The sequence below is a fragment of the Wolffia australiana genome, chromosome 3 (assembly GCF_029677425.1).
Source record: "Wolffia australiana isolate 7733 chromosome 3, ASM2967742v1".
NCBI lineage: Eukaryota > Viridiplantae > Streptophyta > Magnoliopsida > Alismatales > Araceae > Wolffia > Wolffia australiana.
In genome coordinates, this window is record NC_135837.1 from 15,572,726 (window position 1) to 15,599,375 (window position 26,650).

At 38.5% G+C, this 26,650-nt stretch overlaps 4 protein-coding genes across 5 annotated transcripts; 3 read left to right on the forward strand and 1 right to left on the reverse strand.

Moving 5' to 3' along the window:
• The first annotated feature begins 2,623 nt into the window (after positions 1 to 2,623).
• On the forward strand, positions 2,624 to 5,196 carry LOC144701037 (Tetratricopeptide repeat (TPR)-like superfamily protein). The gene has a single exon (XM_078572713.1). The coding sequence runs from the start codon at positions 2,681 to 2,683 to the stop codon at positions 5,060 to 5,062; it is 2,382 nt and encodes a 793-aa protein (XP_078428839.1). The 5' UTR covers positions 2,624 to 2,680; the 3' UTR covers positions 5,063 to 5,196.
• A 2,220-nt stretch (positions 5,197 to 7,416) lies between these two features.
• LOC144701038 (transcription factor HY5-like) lies at positions 7,417 to 9,761 on the forward strand. Of its 2 annotated transcripts, none has more exons than XM_078572714.1 (4): positions 7,417 to 7,676; positions 7,998 to 8,175; positions 9,364 to 9,520; positions 9,604 to 9,761. In XM_078572714.1, exons 1-4 carry the CDS (start codon positions 7,592 to 7,594, stop codon positions 9,670 to 9,672), a joined length of 489 nt encoding a protein of 162 aa, XP_078428840.1. In that variant the 5' UTR covers positions 7,417 to 7,591; the 3' UTR covers positions 9,673 to 9,761. The 2 variants fall into 2 exon arrangements, with proteins under 2 accessions (XP_078428840.1, XP_078428841.1); XM_078572715.1 differs by having other exon boundaries at positions 7,428 to 7,676; positions 8,001 to 8,175.
• An 87-nt stretch (positions 9,762 to 9,848) lies between these two features.
• LOC144701039 (Alba DNA/RNA-binding protein) lies at positions 9,849 to 11,344 on the reverse strand. Its single transcript, XM_078572716.1, has 5 exons — positions 11,111 to 11,344; positions 10,846 to 10,894; positions 10,278 to 10,340; positions 10,141 to 10,205; positions 9,849 to 10,070 (listed from the first exon to the last, which is right to left on the reverse strand). The coding sequence occupies exons 1-5, from the start codon at positions 11,225 to 11,227 to the stop codon at positions 9,975 to 9,977; spliced, it is 390 nt and encodes a 129-aa protein (XP_078428842.1). The 5' UTR covers positions 11,228 to 11,344; the 3' UTR covers positions 9,849 to 9,974.
• An 868-nt stretch (positions 11,345 to 12,212) lies between these two features.
• On the forward strand, positions 12,213 to 14,040 carry LOC144701040 (testis- and ovary-specific PAZ domain protein). The gene is made up of 4 exons (XM_078572717.1): positions 12,213 to 12,817; positions 12,916 to 13,065; positions 13,134 to 13,185; positions 13,262 to 14,040. The coding sequence occupies exons 1-4, from the start codon at positions 12,561 to 12,563 to the stop codon at positions 13,364 to 13,366; spliced, it is 564 nt and encodes a 187-aa protein (XP_078428843.1). The 5' UTR covers positions 12,213 to 12,560; the 3' UTR covers positions 13,367 to 14,040.
• The last annotated feature ends 12,610 nt before the right edge of the window (positions 14,041 to 26,650 follow it).

Sequence of the window (26,650 nt, forward strand, 5' to 3'; positions counted from 1 at the left end):
ATATCATCCACATCACACATCATTTACATTGTCACAATCTCATCCCGTGTTAAATAAAAAACCCTTAACTACTTTCTTTATCCATCTACCTCCTCACTCATCTCCCACATCCACCATCTTTTCCTTACATATTTACCTCTCTTACTGCCTCATTTCCACTCATCTCATTCGCTTTGTCTCATGTAAGTCTCTTCTTATGTATCATCACTCCCTAGGTTAGTACTTCATACTCTCCATCTCATCTCACCATTTTCGTTGCATTTCAAACTCTTACCATATATGTATCCCTTCTCATTCTATCCAAGTCACTATCTAGAGATAGTTAAGTCCCTATTGTATGTTCCCTGTAAAGATGATCCGTACTCATCACTCGGTAGAATTATTTCATGAGTATTTGTTTATAAATTTTGTTCATTAAACTCAAATCAACAATGAAGAAATTTCAACCCCCAAAGTTGTGTTTATCACTACTATGACATCACATTTTGTGAGGCATAATGATCCAATCATGAGTCTAGCTCTATAACAAGATAGTGGAAAATGGAGAAAATTCATAAACTTTCATCAATAAATGTAATGTGAATGCACTAACATCGACATAAAAATAAATTAAGCTCATTTTCGTATTGAATGTAATAAAAAAGAGTCACACATCAGGCAATATAGAAAGGACAATGTTTAGAGACTTTAATGTCAAAGGATGACTGACATATGCTTGAACATGTGGCAAAATTCAACTGGATAAAAGTTTGGGAAGGCCTCATTGTGTGTCTCGTGATTTGGAATGCCACATCAAGATTAAATGATTGACTGACTTCCTGTTAACTGTTTTTTTCCTTCCACAGAGACACACGGCAAGAGATAGTTTCAGTGTGGAGAAAACGAGGTAAAAGGATGTGAACCAACAAAACTGCACCATTCGGAATGAATCACAATGTGGAGTTTGGTCTGGCTAAAGGCTATGTGTAGGAGAGGTAAAACCCTTTAACAGTTGAGATTTTGCCAATTAAAAAAAAAAAATACAGATTAGGCTGTCTGATTGGGCCCAAAATTTGTGGCCTTCTTTTTCTTTTTACCCTCTACGCATACATGTGGTCAAATAAATTTAGAGGTGGGGAAGGCATGAAAATACACTTTGTGGCTTGCCCCAATACAGTTTCCTAGGAAGGTCATAGGTTGCTTCTAGAGTAAAAATTCCATTGGATATAGAAGTGAGTTTGAAGTCTTCCTCTTATTCAGTTGGCTTATTTATCGACACTTTTTTTCAAAGAATTCAAAAAATCCTACAACTCTTCTTAAAGACACTTTTTTTATTTTTTAATATATTTTAATAAAATAATTCAAATTTCCTTTTGATAACTGCTTCCCTGTAGACTGGCCCCCTTATGATCTTATACTTTTATAGATTAATATAGGGAATTCAAAAAGTAATATTGCATAAGGCTAAACACTTGCAGGATTTCATTCACATTAAATCTCCCCATTTTGAGGCTCATAGCTGCCCCACGTTTGTTATCTCCCTTGAATTGCAGGAGAAGGCCTTCCCATCTCTCCTCAACTTGGCACGATACTTGAAGGTAAAAAATGCCATAACTAGAATTGCCTGAGTCAGAAATTCATTCCACTTATGGTTTGGAGGCTAAGAACCACCCCAGATTTAATCATTAATCTGAAGTTAACTAAGTGACTTTGACTTTTATTCGGTATTATTATTCTCCAAATAATCCATTGGGCTTACTTCCAAAGATGGATCAATAAAAAATTCCAATCATTTTCTAATATGTAGGATAAAGCTATATTGAACTAGTTTTTCTACAGCACCAATGTCCAATACATCCACATTCCCCCTGCACTTCATGGTTTGGCCGTCAATCTTGCATAAAAGCCATGTACTGATTATAGGTTGATACTTCATAATTTGCAACTTACTTGGTTGAGACACTCCAACCCTTAGACTAATGACGATGATGACTTCTTCACTATTCTTATCCGTCATCCAAATCATTAAACTGATGAAGAATTTCAAACCCCAGCAAGTTCTAAGATTTATAATCTCCTCCAACAAGCGAACCACACGTCTGGGACGTGACGCCCCGGACGTGATGGGACTTCAGAAAAAAATCCGTCATGTTCATGTCACCTTCATGGTTTGCGGCATCCCCGTCACACCCCCATCACCAGACGGCGTCACCGTCACGTGTGACGGGAAAAACAACCGTGCATAGGAGAGAGAAATGGAGGGGCATATCTCCAATTATCTTTGGATGGCATCCTTTTGCGTGTATGAATTAATGTAGGGACTTTTTTGCAAAATGCCAAGAAATCGGGTTAGAGACACCATGTGGCAAAATCTCTGCCGTCGAAAAACTTAAATCTAACAATTTTAAGCTTTCTTTGTCATTTTTTAAAAATCCGTCACGGTCGTCATCCGTGACGGGCACCCCATCACGTCACTCATCCAAGGCCCTCTATCACCGTTGCGTCACCGTCATGCCCAGTTTGTCATCCGTCACCATCACCATCAAGGACCACTAATTTCGTCACCGTCACCGTCACGTCATCCGTCACGTTGCCCTCACCCGTCACGTTCCCTACCTCCAACAAGGGAGATTGAGAAAGATACATATAGAAAGAGAGTGACAGAGAGACGTTTTCATCTTTGCTGAAACTTTTGTTGGCGATGCGAGAAGCCTTCTCCAGGGTTTTGCGCGATCATCCGAGGACGATCCTCGTCCTCCGGCAAGGCAATCTCCCCATCCATGGCGGCAAACGAGAAATCTCGACCGTAGGATCGCGTCCTCAGCAGAAGCAGAAGCAGAATCTCATCAATCCGACCAACTTCGACGAGGATTTCAACTCCTCGCTCGCCGGCGTTCACTTTGGCCGCCCCTCCGGCTTCAACACAGACGATCAACCCTCCTCGTCTTCTTCTTCTTCTTCTTCTTCCAGCGACGACGACGATGAAGCCTGCTTCAAGTTCCTGGACACGTTCAACCGCTCGGGTAGGCGAATCGGAGCCTCGGGAAGAGCTCGAATGGAAGAAGAAGAGAGAGCGGAGACGAGACACCCTCTTGTGAGAGAAACCCGCCGTCTCGTCGGGCTGCGCCACGAGTGGAACCCAAGCCTGGAAACTTCTCTCCGGCGCCTTCTGAGAACCCTCAACCCATCTCAAATCTGCGCCGTCCTTCGCTCTCTCCCCGACGAGCGCATCACCGTCGATTTCTTCTTCTGGGCGCAGCGCCAATGGCGATACCGCCATAGCCCCGAAGCTTACCACGCCATGCTCGAAGTCCTCGGCAAGACCAAGCTCAGCCAGGCCGCCCGGCGAGTCCTCAAGCTGATGATCAGGCACTCCATCCCCCGCGACGGCCAGGATTTCGCCCACGTCATCGTCTCCTACAGCCGGGCCGGCAAGCTGAGGAGCGCCATGAGAGTGCTCAACTTGATGCAAAAGGACGGGAAAGAGCCCGACGTGGTGGTCTGCAACGCCGCCGTCCACGCCCTCGTAATCGCCAACAGGCTGGAGAAAGCCCAGAGCTTTGTGAACAAGATGGAGAGAGTGGGGATCAGGCCGAACACCGCGACCTTCAACTGTTTGATCAAAGGCCTGTGCGAGGTCCATCAGCTCGATCAAGCCATGGAGATGATCCGCGAGATGGGTTTCAAGGGCTGCCCCCCGGACCGCATCACCTACAACACGGTTCTAACTTTTCTCTGCAGGGAGAAGAGATTATCGCAGATTCAGGCTCTGATGAAGGAAATGGAAGAGGAGAGCAACTTGCCGCCGGACCAGGTCACCTTCAATCTGATCATACACGGGCTCGCCAAGCGAGGGCACGGAGAGGAAGCAAGAACGGCCGTTCTCGAGTCGGAGAAGAAGGGGTTTCGCGTGGACAAAGTGGGATACAGCGCTATCGTTCACGCCTTCTGCAGAGAAGGCATGATGGAAGAAGCGAGAGAGCTCGTCAACGAGATGTTCTCCAAGAACTGCGCCCCCGACGTCGTCACCTACAGCGCTATCGTCAACGGGTATTGCCGAATAGGGAAGATAGAGCAAGCCAGGAAGATGATAATCGAGATGCAGAGGCAGAACTGTAGACCGAACGCGGTGACTTTCACGAGCTTTCTAACTGGGCTTTGCAGAGTGGGCTGCTCCACCGAAGCTAAGGAAATGCTACGCAAGAGCGAAGACGACGGCTGGACCCCCAACAGCGTCACGTACAGCGCTCTCCTGAGCGGCCTCGTTAATGAGGATAAGCTCGAAGAAGCCTGCGATATCGTTAAGGAGATGATAGAGAAGCGGTTCTTCCCCACTCCGGCCGAGACTAACTCCCTGGTGAAGTCTCTCTGCCGAGCAGGGAGAGCGGCGAGAGCGAAGAAGTTGGTGGAGGAGAGCCAGGCCAAGGGCTGCCCTATCAACGTCGTGAATTACACCACGTTGATGCATGGATTCTGCATGGCGGGGGCGATAACGTCGGCGTTATCGTTATTGGACGATATGTATCTGACGAACAGGCACCCCGACGCGGTCACTTACACGGTGATTATCGACGCCATGGCCAAGTCCGGAAGAGTGGAAGAAGCCTCCGAGATAGTGAAGAAGATGCTTAGCAAGGGGTTGTCTCCTTCTCCGGTAACGTACAGGACGGTGATACACAGGTTCTGCGAGAAGGGGAGAGTGGAGGAGTTGGTGAAGTTATTGGAGAAGATGATGGCTGTTCAGGGCTTTAGAACGGCGTATAACATGGTCGTGGAGAAGCTCTGCGAGTTTGGGAAGGTGGAGGAAGCGTGTAAGGTTCTGGGTAGGGTTCTGAGGACCGCTTCGAAGGTGGACTTGAAGACTTGCCGTGTTCTTGTTGAGAGTTGTCTTAGGTTGGGCGAGGTTAAGCTGGCGTTTGGAGTTGCAGAGAGGATGTTTAGGAGGAACCTCGCGCTGGACTTGGAGACTTGTAGAAGAGTTAGCGAGAAGCTGGTCTTGCATGGGTTTGAGAAGGAAGGGGGGTTGATTATGCTGCGGCTGGTGGAGAGGGGTCTGATTCCGCCCTTGGGATCGAATTCTTAGCGTTGCATTGGTTGTTGTTCGTTGGGTATGGAGAAGGGGGGGGAGTGAAGGAGTATGTTCGCTGACCCGTTTTTGTTTTTTATTTATTCCTATGTTGATATAGGTTAATGCTATAGGTTGATATATGTTTTCTACTTTGACTTTGACATTGACTAGTCAACCTGACCAGAACCTGACATAAGTTTAGTTAAGTTTTAGGTCTTTGCTACATATGGCCCGCTTACATTGAATTGGGAGAGTAAGCATTTTTTCTTTGTTAATTTCCATGATATTGTATTGTAGCCAGAAGATTAAATTAGGGCTCCCTGACTCCTCAGCTCTATCCTCCAATTAGCTTGCCTCTGAGCTGCACAATGAAGTGGGTTTAGTAGGCAAACTCCTCTCTAGAGCAGTTTCTGTCAGCCCAAAGTTTCCTCAAAATTGATGGGCTAATCAAAATAAATTCCGCATTGAAATAAAATGAAGGAATCCCACTTATGTAAGTATTAACACCACGTTGAATCCAGGAATGGAATTGATTTGAGACCTTTAGTGGATTCAACAATAAGTCTTACACATTCAAAAACAACAGACTGATTAGTAATTAACAAAGGTTCTATTTTTCTTGGAACATAAATTTTCTACTTCACAATTCGTCTTTTTTGTCACTGCTAATCTTCTCTCGGCCTATTATACTGACCATGAAAATAATCAAATATTATATTTTGAAGTATTTTGCTTAAAATTCTGAAGTTAGAAATCTTATGATGGTAATCATGTTTCAAGCCTAAAATGACGATAAATCTTTAGTGAATGCATTTTGACTTCTTTCAAACTATGAACTGACAAGAGAACATATCCAAATTACTTTTTATAAATTGAAATAAGATGAGATAATGTAATCTAAATTTAACTAGGAACAAAAAATGAACCATGTTCATTTGCAAATGATAACATGTTTGCGGATGAACAAAATATTTTTTCCTATTTCTACTTCTAGTGTATCTACAAATATGTAACTTGATAGTAATATTTATATTCAATAAAAATTTACAATTATTTGGTATTATATTGTTGGCATTCAAATTTGAGTATAAAAATCATATGTTCGATAGCCTTTTCAATTACACTCATCTATTCTTTGAACTACTATCTAACAACCAAGTGTTCACAAATTTTTGTGAATGAATCGAACACAAACATGAAAAAAAATCTTATTCATTTGTCAATAAACATCATTTTTTAGAGGAACACTGAGCTTCCCGCCCCTAAGTTACATAGTTGGCATCAAACAAACACTACAAGTCTATGTTATAAAGTACAAGGGTGTCTATATATATTTTGTAAAAAGGACACTAATGTCTTTCATGTGCCTTATGAACTTCAACAGGAGTGTTCTTGGCTCAAAAACAAGAGTATGGAAAATGAATTTTCATGGAATAACTTATAGCTTTAAAAAAAATTATTCTTGGCTAAAAAACAGAAAGGCTCTCAAATATATGAGTCATGCTGTAACAAATAAGAAGGCATAACACCATTGGCGGCCAGAACTATTCCATGAAAACAATTAGATATCGATGAGTGTATATTGTTAGTTTAATTTCTTAAGCATGGATAAACACATATATGCATATAATTGAATATGTTTAAGCGACAATTTGCAGATCCCAATTAAAGACATTTGTTTATGCTAATGATAGGATCAATGAATTTATAATGAAATACAGCAACAAAAAGTAAATATATTTGGCCTCATTATACCTTAGTTATTCCGATGGGATTAGTTAAGATGAGACTAAAGAAGATTAAGTATCTCCTCTTCCTATAAACAGACGTCAAGTCATCGGGCGATAAGGGCTGACTGGTTTACTGTACATCCCCTTATTCTGTGCTGATCCAAAAAGGTCTCTCTCACTCAAAGATACAAAGGACCGAGGCATGGGTTCAATTCATGTGTAACACACTATCCTTAAGAATCGGCGCAAGCCTCCTTCGGACCTAACACAAACATCACATGTTGATGCGGCGTTAATGACTCAATCTCAGTCCTAGAACAAGCAATAATGAAGTAATTAACACACTTAATTAGGATGGTAAAAAATCATGCGGACAATAAAACTGGGTTAGACCAGGCTGGTTATGGGCACATACTGATAAACGTCATTGTGACATTAAAAGATATTTGACCTTTTGCGCTGGAAGGGGGGGATGGGAGATCACGAGGAGTGTTGGAAAACCCACGACGTGGCGCTCTCCGGGCCTTTAGATTTCTGCAGAAGCAATGGCGCGACAGCGGTCCACGATGAGGGCTCATCCGCCGTCCGATGGATCAAGATCGACGGTCGAGAACGCGCCCCGGCACCCCGCGCCTCTGATTTTGGTTCCAGTCCGTTCGAGAAGCTGCCGGCAGAGCGAAGGGAAGACGACGTGCGAGAGATTTCTTCTCCCTCTTTCTCTCTCTAGTTTCTCTCTCTAGTTTCTCTCTCTAGGAGGAGAGAGAACGCGTCTTGGGTTTGTCTGCTGCATGCCGCGGGCGATTCGGGGGGGAGAATGCAGGAACAGGGCACGAGCTCTTTCCAGTCGAGCAGCGATAGATCGTCGAGCTCGGCGGCCCACCAGACCGAGCTCAACGGAGGTCTTTCTCTCTCTCTAGTTCTCTCTCTCTCTCTCTAGTTCTATCTCTCTCTAATTCTTTCTCAGTCTCTCTAGTTCTATCTCTCTCTCTAGCTCTATCTCTCTCTAGTTCTCTCTCTCTCTCTTGTTCTATATCTCTCTCTCTTTCTATCTATCTATCTCTCGCTTGTTCTATCTCTCTCGTTTGTTCTATCTCTCTCTCTAGCGCTATCTCTCTCGCTTGTTATATCTCTCTCTCTAGCGCTATCCCTCTCTCTAGGTCTATATCTCTCTCTCTAGGTTTGTTGGGGGTGTGGTGCTGATGGGGGGTTTGGGGGGGAAGAAGGGTTGGAGAGCGATGAAGAGATCAGGCGAGTTCCGGACTTTGGAGGGGAGACGACGGCGGGGCCGTCAACGTCCGGCCTTCGTCCCGATCGGGGTAGAAATTCGTCCGCGGATGCCGCCCAGCAGCGCAAGAGGGGACGTAATCCCGCTGATAAGGAGCAGAAACGCCTCAAAAGGTCCATCTCTCTCTCTCTCTAGTTCTATTTCCTTCCATCTCTCTCTCTAGTTCTCGCTCTCTCTCTTGATCTTGTTTTTTCGCTCTATCTCTAGTTCTATCTCCTTCCATCTCTCTCTCTCTCTCTGATAAGGAGCAGAAACGCGTCAAAAGGTCCATATCTCTCTCTAGTTCTATCTCCTTCCATCTCTCTCTCTAGTTCTCTCTCGTTCTCTCTTCTGTTTCTCTCTTGATCTTGTTTTTTCGCTCTATCTCTAGTTCTATCCCCTTCCATCTCTCTCTCTCTCTTTAGTTCTATCTCTCTCTCTCTCTCTCTCTCTCTCTCTCTCTCTCTCTCTCTCTCTCTGGTACGGAGCAGAAACGCGTCAACAGGTCCATCTCTCTCTCTTAGTTCTTTCTCCTTCCATCTCTCTCTCTCTCTCTTTTCTGTTTCTCTCTTGATCTTGTTTTTCGCTCTATATCTATACCTTGTCTCTTCTTCCCCGTTCCCTCTTGTCTCTATTCTTTCTCTCTACATCTATCTGTCTATCTTCCTCTCTGGGTCTCTCGTTATTCTTACGTTTCGTGTTCTTCCTCTCTACTCTTTAATTTCTTGCTCTCTACTCCATTTCTCTTTATTCTTTAATCTCTCGCTCTCTCTCTTTAACCTCTTTCTCTCTCTACTCCATTTCTCTCTTTACTCCTTGATCTCTCGCTCTCTACTCTTTCACTTCTCTCTCTACTCCATACTCTCTCTAATTTTTCAGCTCTCTACCCTCTATTCCTTTATCTCTCTCTCTCTTATCCTTCAGCTCTCCACCTTTTACCCCCTATCTCTCTCTCTAATTCTACAGCTCTCTTCTTTCTCACTCTCTAATCGTTCATCTCTCAACCCTCTTCCCCTTTATCTCTCTTTCTAATCCTTCTGCTCTATACCCCTTTAGCTCTCTCTCTAACCCTTTATCTCTCTCTCCGTCATCTCTATCATTTCATCTCTCTCTCCCTCTGCCCCGTCTATCCCCTTTCTAACCCTTTATCTCTCTCTCCGTCATCTCTATCATTTCATCTCTCTCTCCCTCTGCCCCGTCTATCCCCTTTCTAACCCTTTATCTCTCTCTGCTTCATCGTCCCTACCCTTTCATCTCTCTCTCTGTACTCCTTGGGCTCTCTCCTCTCTACCCTTTCATCTCTCTCTCCAATGGTGGTGCAGGTTATTGAGAAATCGGGTGTCGGCGCAGCAAGCTAGAGAGAGAAAAAAGGCTTACTTGACCGATCTAGAAACAAAGGTCAACGAGCTGGAGAAGCGAAATTCCGAGCTAGAAGAGCGCCTCTCCACACTCCAGAATGAGAACCAGATGCTAAGACATGTCAGCTTTCTCTCTCTAACTTCATCATGGGTATCTCTCTCTCTACCATAATCTTATCTTCATCCCCTCTTTCTGTTCCCCAGATCCTCAAAAATACAACGGGCGGCGGCAGGAGAACGGCGGCCGGTACTGATGGGGATCCCTCTGTTTAGATTATTTAGAGAGAGAAACACGGATTTCTGTCATTCAGTGGTTTTTTCCATAATCAAAGTAGAAAAATGATCGATTTCTTGCAATACAATTAATTCGTCATCATAATTAGAGAGCATAAAGATTGCAACTTTCGATCATTTTAATCGTTAATGGCAGCTTGATAAGAACTTAGACATATGGCAATGTATCAGGACGTAGATTGATAAAAATATCAGCAATCAAAACAAGGGAAAAAATTGACGGCCCAACTAAGAGATAGAGAGAGAAAGAACAAACAAGGCGATGATAGTCTACAAGTTCTTCAGCTCTGCTCTTCGCCCTCGCCGGCTTCTCTCTCCTCGGCAGCTGCCGCCATCAGCTCATCAAAGTTTGCCGTCTTGCCCAGCAAGATTTCAATCTAGATCGTATATCCATGAAATAAATTGCATGATCATCGCTAATATTGGAATTTGGGATAAAGTTCTGACCTTGGCCTTCTGCATGGGTCGCCCTCTTGATTCATCTTTGACTTCGACAGTTGAAGTGGTGATCTCTGGAATAGTTCAGATATTGGTAAGAGAATTTGGATGGGGAAAGATCATGCGAGTAGCAGAGATGGCCTCACTCTTCTCAACCGCGAGTCCGTTGTTCTTCAGGATTTCAGCAATGGTGACAACGGTGGCAATGGCTGAAGAATTTTCATCAATATTGGCAGAAGTCAAGAGTTTATCCAAGGATAATCTGGTATTTTAGTAACTGAAATATTTAAAAGTTTCAAACGAGACGAAGAACTTGAAAATATAAATGGGTAGCTCGTAATTGGTTTTCATCCAGCAGAAGTTTGACACTTGTTGCGGATGTTAATCACAACTTAGTCTATTTTATTCACTCCATCTTAGATAATGTGTTTTCACATTTACCCACACATTCGAAAGTTTCAAAAGAGACGAAGAACTTAAAAGTATAAATGGGTAGCTAGTAATAGTTTTCCATCAACCAGAAGTTTGACGCATGTTGCGGTTGTTCATCTCTGTAATTTATTCCATCTTCATAGTTCAATAATCTGAAGGAAATTTAATCAAAAGAGAAACTCAACATACGCAGAAGCAATTAAGACCATGTTTACCTCGATCAGAGATCTTAATGACAAAAAATATAATAGTTACAGGGCAAAGAAATAAGGGTGATCTTACCCATTCCAAGGGCAGAAAGCTCCACGTCGTTATGCTGTTGCATGTACCGCTGAAGAACATTTCAGATATTGTATCAAAATGACGGACACAAAAATCATAAATACAAAAACATTCGAAATCCCTCGAAAAAGAGGGCACAGCATACTAACTCCGTTGCTATTTCGGAAAAAAATCAAAATAAAAGATACATATTTGAGCAGTTTAAAATCATATTTGCAAACAGAACACCGAGTCGAGTCATGATTTCAAAACTCTGAGTGCGTACCTTGGCCAGATTGACGTAAAAGAAGAGAGGCTTCTTGGTGTTGGACACCTGGATCCTGTTCTTCTTGTGCGCATCGACGATGTTGATGCCTCCAACACCTTCCGTGATTTCCTCCATCTTCGAACTTCGCCGCCCGCAAAGATCACTCAGATATTGCTCAACACCGAAGCGCGTATAACGAGAAACCCTAACCCTAAAAACGCAGGTCGATCAAGTTAAAATAGCGCAAGAAGAGAGAGAAACATGAGATGAACGCGAAGGAAAGAGAGATAAAGCATTTCGAGGCGGCAAGTGCCACGTGTCTGTTTATAAACCGTCCGATCGAAGATCTGGAATAAGGTCGAGTGGGCTTCACTGATCGGACGGTTCGTATTCCATGTTCCCAGTTTATGTTGAATGGACGGCTGATCTTAGCCCTCAGTAACACAACGGATTTGAGGTTCTATTAATGGGAAGTGCCAACGACCTGGGAAGGGTTAAAAATATCCGATATTTTATATTTGAGAACAGTTAAAACCTATTATTTTAACACTGCTGAAAAACGGATTTAATGAACTAAGAATGAGAAATGAAGAAGGCAAAGTATGGAAAACTGGAAGAAAACGAAAATAAATTATGCGTTTCTTTTATTTTCCAGTATTTTCTATAAAATTTAAAATTGTGCAAAATAAAGCACAGTGAAAAATTAATATATAGTAGAATAAAGGGCAATGGGGGCATGACATTCTGCATTGCGACGTCTTCGTTGCGGAGCTCCTGCGATGATATTGACATGGTCGTTGATTATATCTCTTACCCTACGCTTATCCAATCGTGGACGAGTGGTGTCCGTGTGTAAATTGAGATATTACATTCACTCCACGTGTGTAAACATTAACATATATAAAATATGTTAACATATATAAAATATGTTAACATATATAAACTATGTTAGCATATATAAATTGAGATATCTGAACGGGTTGTACCCAGCACCGTATTTTTGATGATAAAATATGGAATATGAAGGGAATAACAAAAATATAATATAAAGGATTAATTGACTTTATACACAACGGTCATTTTTTTCTTTTTGTTTTAGAGAGGGAGGAAGAGTCAAATTCTGTCCATGCTTGCCCGTTCGTTCAGGGGAGTCGGTCAGAGTAGCGGAGGAAGACGACGAAGACGCCGTCGGCTTCAATTCCTTGATTTTTTCTGCTTGAAAGGGTTCTTCCGAAGCGAAGAATGCTCGTCGCTGACATCTGGATGTGGAGGAAAGAAGGGAGCCAAGATCGAATCGACCGGGTCACGTATCGGCGACGATTTCCGATTTCTTGGCCTCGACGATGTTAAATCCTTGCAGAAGAGGCTTTTCGAAGAAAGGAAAGAAAGGGTGTTCGATTTCATCCGGAAATCTGTTGGGTTCATGTTCTGATTTTGCGTTGATTCGCGCTTTCGATTGCTGGAGGGAATGGCAGTCGTATCGCCGGTGGGTAACGGCGGAATCGTCAGGCAGCGTCACAGCCAGGATTATCGTCAAGGCGATGAAGATTCGGACGAAGATAACTGTTCTAAGCCGCCTCGCGAGTTGCTTCCTGAGCAAGAAAGCTCTTGGACACGCGTTCTAGAGGATGTTCTCTGGATTTTATCGGCCGTCTTCGTCGTCTATTTGGGGGATTGGCACTCGAATTTGCTTCGCATTTTATTTTTCGATCATCGAATTAAACGGTAACAAGAAAACTCCCACTCCCCCATTCATGATTTCTACCTGGGATGAACAATCTACCAAGGTTTTTAATTCTGAATTATGCTACTCTGTTTTAAAGGGGGCCGTTGTACCTTGGATTGGCGGGCGTTATCTTGAATGTGGGACTTGTATTTTTCACCGGGCTTCCAGCGAGGACATCGAAGAAGATCGAGTTGCCTCCATCCTCTGCACCAGCGGTGGCCCTTGCCGGCATCTTCTCATTTTCACTGTACGTTGAGAATCTTCTTGTTCTTGTTTCTTTGTGAATTCTCATCCGGGCTTTGTTTTTTTTTCCAGGATCTCGTTTTCATTGTGGCCAATCTGGAGTTTCTTGAGCATTCCTCTTCTGGTATGAATTGCCTTAAGACTCTGTTAATTTATTAAAATTCCCATTTCTGATCAATCCTTGTGCCTGTGCATTGTAGATCACATTGCTCATGGCTTCCATGGCTGTCTGGGCTTACCTCCCACTCCGGCCCCTCAGGCTACAGGCATTTGCGATTCATGATGATCAGATCTTGCCAGTGTAAGTCGATCCCATCTGCGAAATTGGGCTGGCCTGCATCTAGAGAAAAATGTTTTCATTCTTGAGGAAATTTCCTCCATCTGTCCCTCTCCCTTGCTTCATCCATACAGATGATGTTGTCCTAAAATCCTCTTGTTTCATGTTCTTCTGGGTATCTAACAACATGATGATTCTTGTGAATCATGCATGTTGTGAGGAAAAAATAGTTTGTATCATCTGTATCATCTTTGTCTGACATACACAAACTTGTAGCAGATAGGTGGCTGGCCTGTAGCTAAAGAAAAATACCTTCATTCAATGATCATCATGTGGAAGGAATATGTCATATGTCCCTCTCACTTGCTCCTTCCCGACTTAACCTGGCTCTTTCCTCTTGATTCATGAGTTTCTGTGCATTTAATAAAATGGTGATTCATTTTAGTTGTGAATGTTGTGATGACGGAATTGTTTGTATCATCTCTATCACGTTTGACTGCGCCAACATGATGATCGTTTGAATCGTCGCGGTTGTCTTATTGCATTAGCAGCCCAGGAAACTTGGATGTGTTCAACTTTCCACTGTTGTATATGTAATTTCTTGAAGCGCGAGATGGATGGCATGTAATGTAGATATTTTGTCATTTCCGTTATGTGTGAGATAAATGGTTATTGATGTTGATTTTCATTTTTCATCTTTCACTTTGATTGCATCGAACAGATTGCATTGGCATCCTCCTTTTTCAATGGTTTTCTCCCTAACTTATCTCTGATTTGTTCTCTCTCTCTCTCTGCCTCGCCAGTAGGAACTCTCCAAAGAGAGCAGTATAAATCATATAGATATCTCTTATTTGACTATCTTAAATCATATATGGCTAATAACATTTCATTTCTATTATTGAGAGACTATGAAACCATTTCAACAACGAAAGTTATTGATATGATGGAGGGCAATATCTACTTGAGAAAAATTCAAGTAGCTTCTCGAGAAACAAGAAGAAGAAGAATGTATCATTTCTTCCAGAGGATTTTTCTCCTTTCAAAATATTACAATTGGTGTTTTGATGAATGTTGAAAATGCCTGATTATTTAAATCAAGCGGTCAAAGCTTTGTCAATGTCATTTGACTGGGGTCAACTCATGGTAAAATATGGGAAGATGTTCACACTATCTCAAGAAGTCGATAAATGAAGAAAGAAAAATATTTGAATTTAATTAAGTGGAGTCATCTATTCTAGGATCTTATTGTTCATAAATGAAATTTTATAGTACAGTCCATGGGTCAAACTTTGAGTTTGGCCCAAAAATATAATAACATTAACATTAGTATTATCAAATATTGTCTATCATTAAACAACATTTTAGAATAATCTGGCTTAATTTCTTCAACTGAAATGTCAATTACAGTTTTTTTTCATGTCCCAAAGTTGACATGGATACATGGGCCCAAGTTGAAGAAAAATTTGCTTCCAATCCACGCCAACATTTCTGGAACAAACTTAATTAATAAAATAACCTCAAACTCGGCTTGCTATTGGATGACGGTCCATGCCAAGTCATCTTGCTTGACCACTAAAATATATTACAAGGAGAAAACAAGGATGAATGAACTCATTTGTTTTGAAAAAATGAATGAAATACTTTTAGAGAAAAAAAATTTAAATTGGCATGTTTTTATTTAAAATACTTCTCGAAAATAAACACTAGGATTTTTAATTAAAGATTTGGCGTAATGCCTAGTTATTCCATTTTTCTCGAATTCTGGACTCAAAATAGAGGGTATTTGACATTTAAGAAGATTAGAAGGAATAATTACTGAACTTCTAGCTTATAATTTTTTGCTAGTTCAATATAGAATTGCACCAGGTAAAGCATTTTATTTAATTCGAATGATAAATTACTTCAGCAAATATAAGAATTTAGAATCATCTCAATGTATTATTAGGTACCCAATAGTAGTCACCTATTCACTGTCAGAATGACTTTTTGATATTATAATTCGTTTACATGAAGATAGATAGAATTATTAGGCAAGTGTCGTTCAGCTGAAAAAACTCTTTCAACAAATGGATTGTGGAGTTGTCTTTATTTGGTTGGGAGTTTTCTATTTACCATACCTTGCATGTTGGACTGTTGCCTGCCCTGCTTCTCAAGCATTTACTTATCATGCAATAACTTGGGAGCGAAGATCAACAATTCGATAACATTCTATCATTGAATGATTGCAATCTAAGCATCAGCAGACTAAATTAAACCGAGGCACATGTTAAAAAGCAGGTTTGATGGTGCAACTTTAGTAGCTGTATATCTCTATAACATTTCTACCGGAAAAATATCACAGGTTAACTCTTGCTTGTGTCACCTAGCCACAGTTCTTTCCCATCTCTCTCAGTTGGCAGTTGTGGGACCAAAGCTTTCTCTCCTCACAAGAATCACATTTGATTATCTAGAATAAAATATTAATATTTTTAGGTCCCAACACGGAAGAAGAAATTTGAGATAACTTAAATTAAGATTTAGAAATTTGCTTTTTGAAATTTTAATGTTTAAAGTTGGCTGTTCTGGAAAACAACGGTGATGCTTGATTAGTACAATATTTAGGAATGTTTTCCTCACTTTATTCAGTCTTATTCAATAGTATTTACATTTTTTTCATACCTTGATTATTTTATAATAACACAGAGACAAGAAAGGGGTCAATTTCGATGGAGGTGTGAATTTATTTCTTACTTTACGTATAATTGGAAACAGGAGAAGAAGTTTTGGAAATGATGAAATATAAATTTATATAATATTAGAAATTTACAAAAATGTATTCATTAATTTAATTTAAATAAATTAAAAGTATAACTTGCTGGTATTCCTGGCATTTTGGCAGCTGTCAAGTGCACGGACTCATGCAGTTGGGTAATCGGATGCATGGAGATTACAGCCAAGCATTGTGTAGTATTGACTAGCAGGCATTCTGCCAGTCAGCATGGCTAGGGAAATGTATTTCATGGGGTGGGGTGTCTGTCAAGAGTGCTACGTGCAATGTGGTAAACAGTTGTAGTAGTGATGTAGTAAGTGTATTAAGATGAGCATGAAAATTTTAGGTTTTCTTAAAATACGAACACGAATATCTAAGATTTTATAAATAGAGAAAATTTTATCATAAAGATAGAGAAAGTGGTAAAAATGGAAGAATAAAGATATATATAAAAAATAGATGACATTGATGGGAAGAATTTATATGGATGGATTCTGAGTTTCCATTGAGTTTATACTAGTGTTTTAATCCTTCAAGGTATCTCCCTAACCTCAGATCCTTTTGCTCATCGAGGATAATTTATTTTCCACTACAAAGAAAGGTTAGACAAAAACAAATCACTTCAAAACACTTGCATCAACCACTAGTGTAACTTGGATGTTGGAAAGTGGATTATCCTGCCGTCTAGCCTCTTCTAGAGCACTTCTAGAATGAAGATATAGATGGATAATACTAATAACAAGATGAGATGAAAGATAACATATATGCAAAGTGCCATGTTTATTAAAATACATTTTCTCCTTTTTAAATATATTCTCTTTCCATTTATTCCTCATTTCTCATTGTGTGATAGCTCCTTGGATTATTTTTTTTCTCCACCTTTGCAAGATAATTGAGAGTTAGCAAATGGTGATAGTTCATGGATCACACCCCTCCTACTATTATTTTGAAGCCCATTATTGAACTTTCCCTTCTCAGTCCACAAGGCCAATGGATTAGCTTTACTCTCCTATACAATTCATCCCATGTAAAATTATTGTATTTAATTCCTATAATCCAGCACACATGACACAAAACATATTCATCAGTAGTAAAAATACTTGACTTCTATAAAGTCAAATAAGGTTAGTTGAAAACTTCAATACTGTTATATTGTGATATTTCTAAAAAATGTAGGAATATTCATGCAATTAGGCAGGTAACCTGAAATATTAATAATTCGAAGGCCTGAAACTTTCAGAAAATTTGACATGAGTATTAATCCTGAGTTTCAGAAGTTACGTAAATATATAATTGATTTTTTATATTTTCAGCAATAAATGATGTTTTATTTTTAAACATACAAATATCATTTAATATGATTAATCTATCATTAATAAAATATTTTTAGTAACTCATAATACATATAATTTGACTCATCAAAGTTCAATATAACTCTATTGTTTAACATTTGATGTAAGAGTGGTGAGAACGTATACTTAAATAGTGGATGAAAGTGATATGAAGCTATGTTGTTCATATAGAGGGAGAATTTTCAGCTGGATGGTATTGGAAAGGAGAGGATAGGCTAAAGGAGTTGATTTTTGCAAGGAGAGCAGATTCAGATGGAATGGACATCATCGTCAAGACTATAACACGATGGACATCATCATGAAAGATACACTTACAACATAGTTCCTTCCTAGCATCTGATGAAGAGGACTATAACTTTTAACGGAAATAAAGGAAATGACAAAAATAAAAGAATTCACTTAGGGACTTAAGAGAAAATGGTATTGTATAATTACTTCCCTTTTGGCTACAATGTTTTGTTAAGTTGGTTTGTGTAACTATATAATGTAAACAATTTAATGATTTGATATTACCCTTCCTTTCAAATTAGCCAAAGAAATGTCTCCTTGCATAACATGGATTCCAAACATTCGTGATCTGTATGTGAATGAGTCGAATTACTTATCACTCAGTCCAATTGTCCGTCCATGAATGCATAGGTGATGTCCCCACCAGGTTGTTTTTTGCCTGGCATAACAAGGCAAATATGGAAGCCCTTATGATGCCAGTCATAACATTGTGGCAAATAGAAAATAGTAAAAATGGAAGAACAAAAAAAATTAAAATTCATAAAATATTTATCATGGTATCTCTCTCATCTGTTCCTCTCCACTCACATCCATCTCTGTCTACCATCACCCGATGCTCCCAAAAAGCCAGCCAATGACTTTCGAATTAGTATTTTTCTACTATAAAAGTATATTACATTCTCATAATTATTCTACAAAATTTTAATAAATTAAGTCAAATATAATTAATGTTTTCTGACTTATTATAATTTTTTAATTACTTTTCCCTATATTTTTAATTCCTTAATTAAATATAAAAATATAGAAAATTAGAAATTAAAGATAAATTTCATTTTTTCAATATTTGCTCCCAGTGGATTCAATCCTTACTCGCCCTATGCTCATAAGGAAACTATAAATATTTTTGTATAAAACAGAAGCCTCAAATGACATAGTAACCCTAATTTCTAGTTCATCAGGTTGAACAACCAGCATGCAAGAGAAGCTTTAAAACTGGTGTAAGTGTCATGTATGTGGATAGCAATGAGGCAAGAGATTTGTGAGACTAAACACAAACCATTGTGTAAAACTTTATATGATTCTAAAGTCTAGAAAATAGTTCTATTTGAAAAGGATGAGGCCACTCTGGCCTAGACTATAAATTTTAATGGTTGATAGTTGAGGATCTACAAAAGATGAGTACCCATACCAGGACCTGGGGGATTTTCTTCCTGAAGTTGTATGAGAACATAGTGTAATTCATTTTTCTTCAAAATCCTTTCCCAGATAAGATAATATAGGATCAAGAAATTTAAATATAATAAATTTTGATAAATCTAACGAAATCAAGAGATCCTATTTAAACCTCTCCCTGCAAGAGGCAATTAGTATCTAAGACAATACTTCACTAAATATATTGCTTTAATAATTTTTCTATCATAGGTCTAGGTTACATAAGCTATAATATTAGTATCACCCCACTATATAATGTGATAAATCTACTTCATGATGCAACTAATAGGATCCACGTTTGCTTCTTCTCTTATGTACTCAAACTGTGAGATGAGACCAGTTGATTGGTCGAACATGAAGTATCTTAAAATTTATAATTAACCTATTATATTTACATGTCTTAAAATCACATTCTACACCAGAGTTTTATTTAGATACTATACATCATGCATGATAATATCACCATTATTATCCAAATTCTTCATAGTATGAAACAATATATGTGTTGTGTTAATATTTATTATCATAGTAGGTAGATTAGGACATAAGGTTCTTTGACAGCACCTGCCATGGCAATCATGTTTACTAATATTACATGATCAACTAATATGTTTTCTAGGTGTAATCTCATATCATGTAATATAAAGAATCATTAAGTGATGGTATATCTAATGATGAAGATGGATACTGTGTCGTGCTACATGCTCAATGTAAAATTCTCCAGATCAGTCATTTATTGAGGATATAACTTTTTCACATTCACTCGACATGTCACATTGAGACAAGACAATTTCTTTTCATTTATAGCCAGATCCTGATATTTATTAATGAGATATATCTCATTTAATTTCATGTTCTAATTATAGGTAATGAACTAAATTCATATTAATACTATAAAGTCAAACCCTCTGAAAATTCTGGAGCGTTGGTTTAAGTGGCTAGTGAATAACCTAAGAAGGGGGGTGAATTAGGCTCTCTAGCTATATTATTTTTTTAATTTTAATTGACCAAGGATTTTTCTAGCTAGAAAATAAGGTAGAGAAAATGGGAGACACAGTTGGTTTTTTTAGACAGCTTAGACAAATCCTTAATGATGTTTGGGGGTATGTGTCTTGAGGTGATGATGTGCCTGAACCATGTTTGTGTGGACGCTCCCCAAGAATATCACTTGGAAATAGAGCTGAACAAGGATACCAAAACAAATAAAAGTTAATGAAGCTATGTCCTCCTCAATCCCCAAAGTCTTCCACAGAACGACGCCACTTGACCTACTTTAACGTGGTCCCCGAAGGCTTAACCTGACTGACCGCAAAGATCAAGCAAGAACAATATAATTTTGAAAAACATGTATTTTTCCTCAAAAAATCTTAGTATATAATCAGTCAATTAGCATTTAAGATAGGGCCTAATTTCATGTATTTCAGCAGGAATATTTTTAGATCATAAATTTATTACTATAGAGAAAAAATTGCAAATGTAACCATGAATTCTCTAAATCAATACCTCCTTAATCTGTGGTCCTTTTATCAAATCCTATTCTCCTCCATGTTCCTCTTTGGATGAAATTTGTTGACTCATGTTTGACCTTTGGTGCTTAAAAACATGAAATGATTTTACATATTATGGTATGGCAATATGATTACAAATAACTTTTAACTCGGACAAAATATTTCAAAATCGAATCAAACAAATCTCTGGAGGTCAATCTTTCCATGTTATTAATCAACCATTTGATTCCTCAGTGTCCAGGTTGAAAACCCTATAACTCTTTCAGAACTCAACCAAAAGATGTGATTCCAAATTCATGGACTTGTAAGTAGGATTGGACATTCAGGACCGAGGACTGATTTGAGCGAACCTAACTAGGACCGTAGGCGCTCCATTTGAGAGTGGACCGATTGGTCAAACAGGTTTAGGTCCAAGGGTTAAGCTGAACTCTAACCGGAAGTATATTATTTGATATTCATTATATATTTTTATAAATTCTAAAAATATTAAATCCAACTCGGCGGAGAGGTTTCTATTGAGCTCAGCATAGGTGCCACATATTTGACCATCTATAGGCACCCACCTGATGTTGAGGATATTTAACGTTACTATGAACGTAAATTTCCTACTTTGACATTGACATTGACAAGTCAACCTGAACAAATTGGGACCAGTCCTAACCAGACCAGGACCGAACAAGAACAGCACAGAACCGGACCGAAGTTTTGTTGGGTTCTATGCTTTGGTTCGTCCATGGAAATCACGTTTCCATGGATGCGGAAACGTGGTCGATCGATTCTTAATCGATCTTTAAAACAAAAAATTGAAAGTACCTTTTGGGGAACTGATAACACCCTAATTGCGGTCTTTATTTCATGTTATTAGCATGATTTATGCATTTAAAAGGCTTAAATTTGGGTTGTTATCATATATTTACACAAAAATAATGCTTCCAAGTAATTTCTGATTTTTCCCTAATTTTCTGTTAATTATATGAATTTTTAAGGATTTATTGAAGCTCGAAATAATTATTTTTGGATGAAAATGGCACATTAAAAAGTTTATTTCGACATTTATCAACATGGGAATTAATCACGGAATTTTCTAGAATTTTCTAGAATTTTTTACGAATTTTTAGGAATTTTCTGGGATTTATTTCAAGAAGAAATGCATTTATTCTATGAAAAAGGGCATATTTATAAGAGAAAAAAATGTATTTATGCAATTTCTAGACTTTTCGGGCCTTTTGGCAGCGTTTGCAAAAGACCCTGAAAAAAGCTCTTGGTCGCCACGGCAGGCGTAAAGATCCTATTTAAAATCATTCAGGGTTTTATTGCAATTTTTAATATATATTTTTAATGTTTTAGGAGAAATCGGAGGAGAGAGAGTGCGCCAGGGTATATACGCAATTACTTTTGGGCGGCCCAAAAGCAATTCCAGGCTTTTAAGGACTTTTCTGCAAAAAGGAGGATTCAAAATGCGCCAGCCAATGAGAGAGCGACACGTCATTGCGTGTTTAAAAACGAAACTAATAAATAAATCAATTTTAAATCCAATGGATTAAATTGGTTTAAAATTGATTTATTAATAACTTTTGATCCTGAAGTCCGATTGAGATGATTTTTTTATGGATTTGTTCCTCTTGATCCCCTCTTTCTATCTGTATGGTTAGATGATTCAGATCAAGCCTAAATTGATAGATAAATATTAAGTACTAAACGGGGGTAAAATGGTGATTTTTACCCTATAACCTAAGTATAAAAGCTAAATTTCGAGAGGGGGAGCTCATTCTGGAGGGTGCTTCATCACAGCTGCAAGACAGAGAGGAATCCCAGCCTGGATCAACAGTTTTGGTATTTTTTTCTTTCATTGTATTCAAACTTTTGTGCATTTTGAATGAAATAGGTTAAGTTGTTTGTTTCTTCATCTCCATTCTAGTCTGAACTTCTAAATCGCTTGGCTTGAGCGGCATGTACAAGCCCTGATTAGGATTGAGAGGAGAAATTGAGGAATTTTGCCTGGGCATTCAATTGCATTACAAAAGAAAATTATAAAAAAATTTAGTTTTAATTTTTAGAAGTCTCAATTTACCCCATTTTAGTTCTGAATTATCAATCTGAAAAATCAACCCAACTCATTTTAAGAACCCTCTTTCAACCTCTCTAAATGATTTCTTGGATCCTTTAATTAGGATCAAAGAAGGAAATTTAGAGCTCTTAATTCTTCTAATCTTCCCATCTCTCCTACCCCCCTCTCTAAATTCTCACCTAATTAGGGTGACTTGATCCTCATTGAAGATCAAATTCACTCTAATTAGGATCTAAAACACCAAAAATTAAATCAAATTGAAATTCCTACTTGCCTCCCTTGGACGACACTCATACTTATCACTATACATATTAAGTAGAGTTTTATAAATTTTATTGCATAAGCCAAAAATTCACAACGACAAGGGCTAAAAATTTGCGTAATTTTCACCCCTATTTTCGACTTATCAGGAACTTATTCCACCCTTGACATGCTCACTTTGAGATCATTCCGAAGCCGTTCATGCATCCGGCCTCTAGAAGTATCCACGTGATCACTCAACGCTTGGATCTCCAGCTCTTCCCCTTTAGCTCTTCTTGGAGACTCTCTCCTTGGTTGATGTAGAGAATGAAGAAAGGAGGGGCTCTCAAATCAGGCTTGCACGGGTGCTTCAAATGAGAACCCTTTCCCTCTTTATATTTTACTTAAGGTTTTTTTCTCAAAAACCCTCCAAAGTAAAATATATCCACCAATGCCATTATGATCTTGTGCGTGTGACCCTCTAGGCCCATGTATCATTCTAGTTAATAACTTTAATTGCCCAATAACATCTATTGACCAACCTTATTAATTAACTATATCAACATATAGATTAATTAAATAAGAATCTATTTAACCCAATCGACAGGTTAAGTTTCTAGCCCGTGGGGTGCCAAGCTACACCTCGTGCTCTAGAAGATACCGAGTAGTCTCAAACTCTCTCATGGAACCTTTACTGTCATTGGTTTCCATATATGTATAATCCATCATTTGCACGAGACTCTTGAACGACTTCTAGTATGGCTTATCGTCAAACCCTAATCTGTCATTTGATTAGTACTGATGCGTAACAGGGATTGTTGGAGAACGCCTTCTCTAATATCCTCATTACCCTGGCCAGGAATTTTTCTTTATCGTTTTCCTTGAGTCAGTCTCCTCTTATATCGAGGACGAATGATCCCATCTTCACCACTAAATCATCACCATAAGCTTCTTACTACATCCGACCACTAAATCCCATGATTAGAGGCTCGTAAGTCATAGTCAAAATGTCGTCGTCCACTCACGAGATGTCTTTGGTGTCTCAGGTCAACGGATCACTTATACAACCGTGACATGAATTAACCTGATTAATGTTTAGGTATTATACCCTTCAGGGTTTCGTAGGGAACAATGTGGTGAAATCTTTCTCTAAAGAACACCCACTATATGTCCTTAGTGTCACCACACTAATAGCCACAGGATCAGCTATACTTGTGAGTAGGATCATCTAGAGTTATTTTATCCAGATAATCCGATGTTCGTCTCGACTATCTATCGAATAGGAATATTTAGAATACATGTTTAGAGACCAGTGATCACTGTATTATGATCTCATCATAATTCACTAAGTCATTGCACGTATTCATGGACTTCAGTATAAACATCACACGGAATAATAAAAAAGTAAATATTTTATTCAATGGACTTAAATAAACATGGTAGTGTGATTGGCTTGACGACCACATAATATCCATTAGCAAATCCTATTGAGGCATGCATTTCTTTGAACATTCATCAAATACATAGAAAAGTGTTTTGCTAAAATACCTTTAAACCTGAATATTCAATGATAAATACAAAGCTAGAGTTTTAATTCAACTTTGGTAAAAAACATAAAAAAAACCTTTAGTGCATAGAATTAATATTAGCATTTACTGATATTTCTATTTAAATCAGTCATTTATTTTTTAAAATTTATTTCAAAACGGAACCTAAGAAAATTATAATTTATTATAATTTCTTTCACAATCTCTGGCATCAAATCTTGGTTATATCCATCAAAGCCATCCATGAATGAGAATCTTTCTTTTAGAGTCTTTTGGTGTTCTTAAAAAAGGTTCATTTTATTTTTATGATGTCATCCTTATTCCGTATTCAACTTTCTAAAGTTTATGCACATCCTAACTCACATACACACATAAGAGTTGACTCTAGGAGGTGTACATTACTTTGAATATCACGTGGGATATTTAGAGACTTGGAGGTTACGAAGTAATCTAACAATTTTTTAGTTTATCTTTAGGTGGTTGGAGTTTCTGCTCAACTGGCTTGACATACAGGAATAACAGAGAGATCCTTGTGTTCATTCTTTGAGAACTTGATATGACTAGGTTAGAGTTTAACGATAAAGGGTTTCATAAACTCAATAAGGTCTCAGCTTACGACAAAAGGGGAGGTCAACGATGTCCCATTTTTTTTCTTCTATTAGTCAAGGGTTTGGTGCTTTTGAGTTTAGTCAATAAAAACATATAACTGCAATAACTTGACTAAATCTAGCTAGTGAGGAACCGTAATTAATGATTTGATGTTATTTAGATAGTGGTTTGATAGATGAGAAGCGATACGTACCAAAATAAGTTGTTGAGAGACACATAAAATATAAGGCTAGAAGGTGATAATTATTAATAATATTAAGTAGATATTATTAATGCAGGTAATAGAAGAATGAATGATATTACTAAGGGAATAATGAAAACAAGACAAGAAAGTAACTACATGATAGAGATGTGATAAAATAATGATTTATGTAAGTTAAAAATGATAATATGATGGTGATACGTGAAATGAAAGGAATAAAACGTGATAAAAATGTGTAAAGACACGATGAGATGGTATAAGGGGACGATGAGAAGGATGTACACTCATGATGAGAAGGATGTACACTCGTAAACGCTTTTAACTTCGCACCTTCTCGTAAACTTTCACCTTCTTATCCATGCTCCTAAAGTAAACCCACGCCATGATTTCTTTTCGACCATAGAGCTGGATGAGGAGGCCTTTTTGGCATTCGCCTACTTTTATAGGCTTAGAATTGCAAGCTTTTAGAGCAGAGAGCTTACGGTTTGTTTCTATAAGAGACAAGCTTATTGTACTTGAGCCTAAGTGAGAACCTTGCTTTTTAGATTCTTATGCTCTCCCAAGATCATGATGATTTTTTGAGTGCAGGTAAGCTCCGCTCCTCTGATGCCTCTTTCTCATACATTGAGGACACCAAGCATGGGCTTGATGGATCTACAAAAATCACTCTCTTCCAATAAGCCCACAGATTTTGGAAGCAATTTTAAGGCATTTTTACATCAAAGGCTTTTGTAGAAAGAGGGGCTAAAAAAGAAGCTATCATCAAACTTTTTGCTCAATCAGCCTTCTAGATCGTCATATATCAAGCTATGAAGTTATAGAAATCTTGGTCATCCATTTTTCTCTCTTCTCACTAGTGGCATTGTGGTTTCCTCATTATCCTTTGGTGGTTGAAAATCCCTAAATATTCATCTTTAATGATTAGTGTGATCTCAGAGGCTTCCCTGATCGGCAGATCTGAAAGTGTGGTGTGTCTTGCATGGAAGATGAAGGCAAAAGGGGTTTTCTATTAAGTAATCATTGTATGATGTAACGGCGTGTGACTGAACTTCATGTCAACACCCATTTTTATTTTATTAAATGGCATGCTGACTGGTATCATTAATCTCAGAGAAGACAGAAATTTACAATGAGTATGTGACGTGGAAACAAGGGCTGATACACCACATCAACATTTTTTCCCTTTTTTCCAATCATATGATTTCACATTGTCGTGAAATTTTCCTTGAATTTTCAACTTTGAGTGACACATCAAATTAATAATTTATTTTTCTCGATCTCTGCACAAGTTTAACTTAATTTAATCATGTCTTCTAATTATTGGTCCACATCACCCTTGAGGATTAAAAAATAAAAAGCATAAGTCACTGACTGGCAATTATGGCGTCACAATTTGTGATGCCATAATGGCAAATTTTGTAATCATTAGTTTCATTAATCATTTCCAAGAGATGTGATTGGTTGACATGCGATCAAATCCTATGGCAGTAGTGTTGAGACGCACGTCTATGACCATAATTGTATTTAAAATTCTATTTTAATAAATTATAATTCGTAGATATATAGCATATATTCTGAGATATTCCTGAAAATATTT

What these genes read in the sequence shown, in the direction of transcription:
- LOC144701037 (XM_078572713.1), top strand. Translation starts at nt 2,681, where the DNA reads ATGCGAGAAGCCTTCTCCAGGGTTTTGCGCGATCATCCGAGGACGATC.
- LOC144701040 (XM_078572717.1), top strand. Translation starts at nt 12,561, where the DNA reads ATGGCAGTCGTATCGCCGGTGGGTAACGGCGGAATCGTCAGGCAGCGT. An exon ending in TTCGATCATCGAATTAAACG is followed by an intron (nt 12,818 to 12,915) that starts GTAACAAGAAAA and finishes TCTGTTTTAAAG; the next exon opens with GGGGCCGTTGTACCTTGGAT. An exon ending in GGCATCTTCTCATTTTCACT is followed by an intron (nt 13,066 to 13,133) that starts GTACGTTGAGAA and finishes TTTTTTTTCCAG; the next exon opens with GATCTCGTTTTCATTGTGGC.
- LOC144701038 (XM_078572714.1), top strand. Translation starts at nt 7,592, where the DNA reads ATGCAGGAACAGGGCACGAGCTCTTTCCAGTCGAGCAGCGATAGATCG. An exon ending in CCAGACCGAGCTCAACGGAG is followed by an intron (nt 7,677 to 7,997) that starts GTCTTTCTCTCT and finishes TTGGGGGGGAAG; the next exon opens with AAGGGTTGGAGAGCGATGAA. An exon ending in AGAACCAGATGCTAAGACAT is followed by an intron (nt 9,521 to 9,603) that starts GTCAGCTTTCTC and finishes TCTGTTCCCCAG; the next exon opens with ATCCTCAAAAATACAACGGG.
- LOC144701039 (XM_078572716.1), bottom strand. Translation starts at nt 11,227, where the DNA reads ATGGAGGAAATCACGGAAGGTGTTGGAGGCATCAACATCGTCGATGCG. An exon ending in GCTTTCTGCCCTTGGAATGG is followed by an intron (nt 10,341 to 10,845) that starts GTAAGATCACCC and finishes AAAATTCTTCAG; the next exon opens with CCATTGCCACCGTTGTCACC. An exon ending in GACCCATGCAGAAGGCCAAG is followed by an intron (nt 10,071 to 10,140) that starts GTCAGAACTTTA and finishes TATACGATCTAG; the next exon opens with ATTGAAATCTTGCTGGGCAA.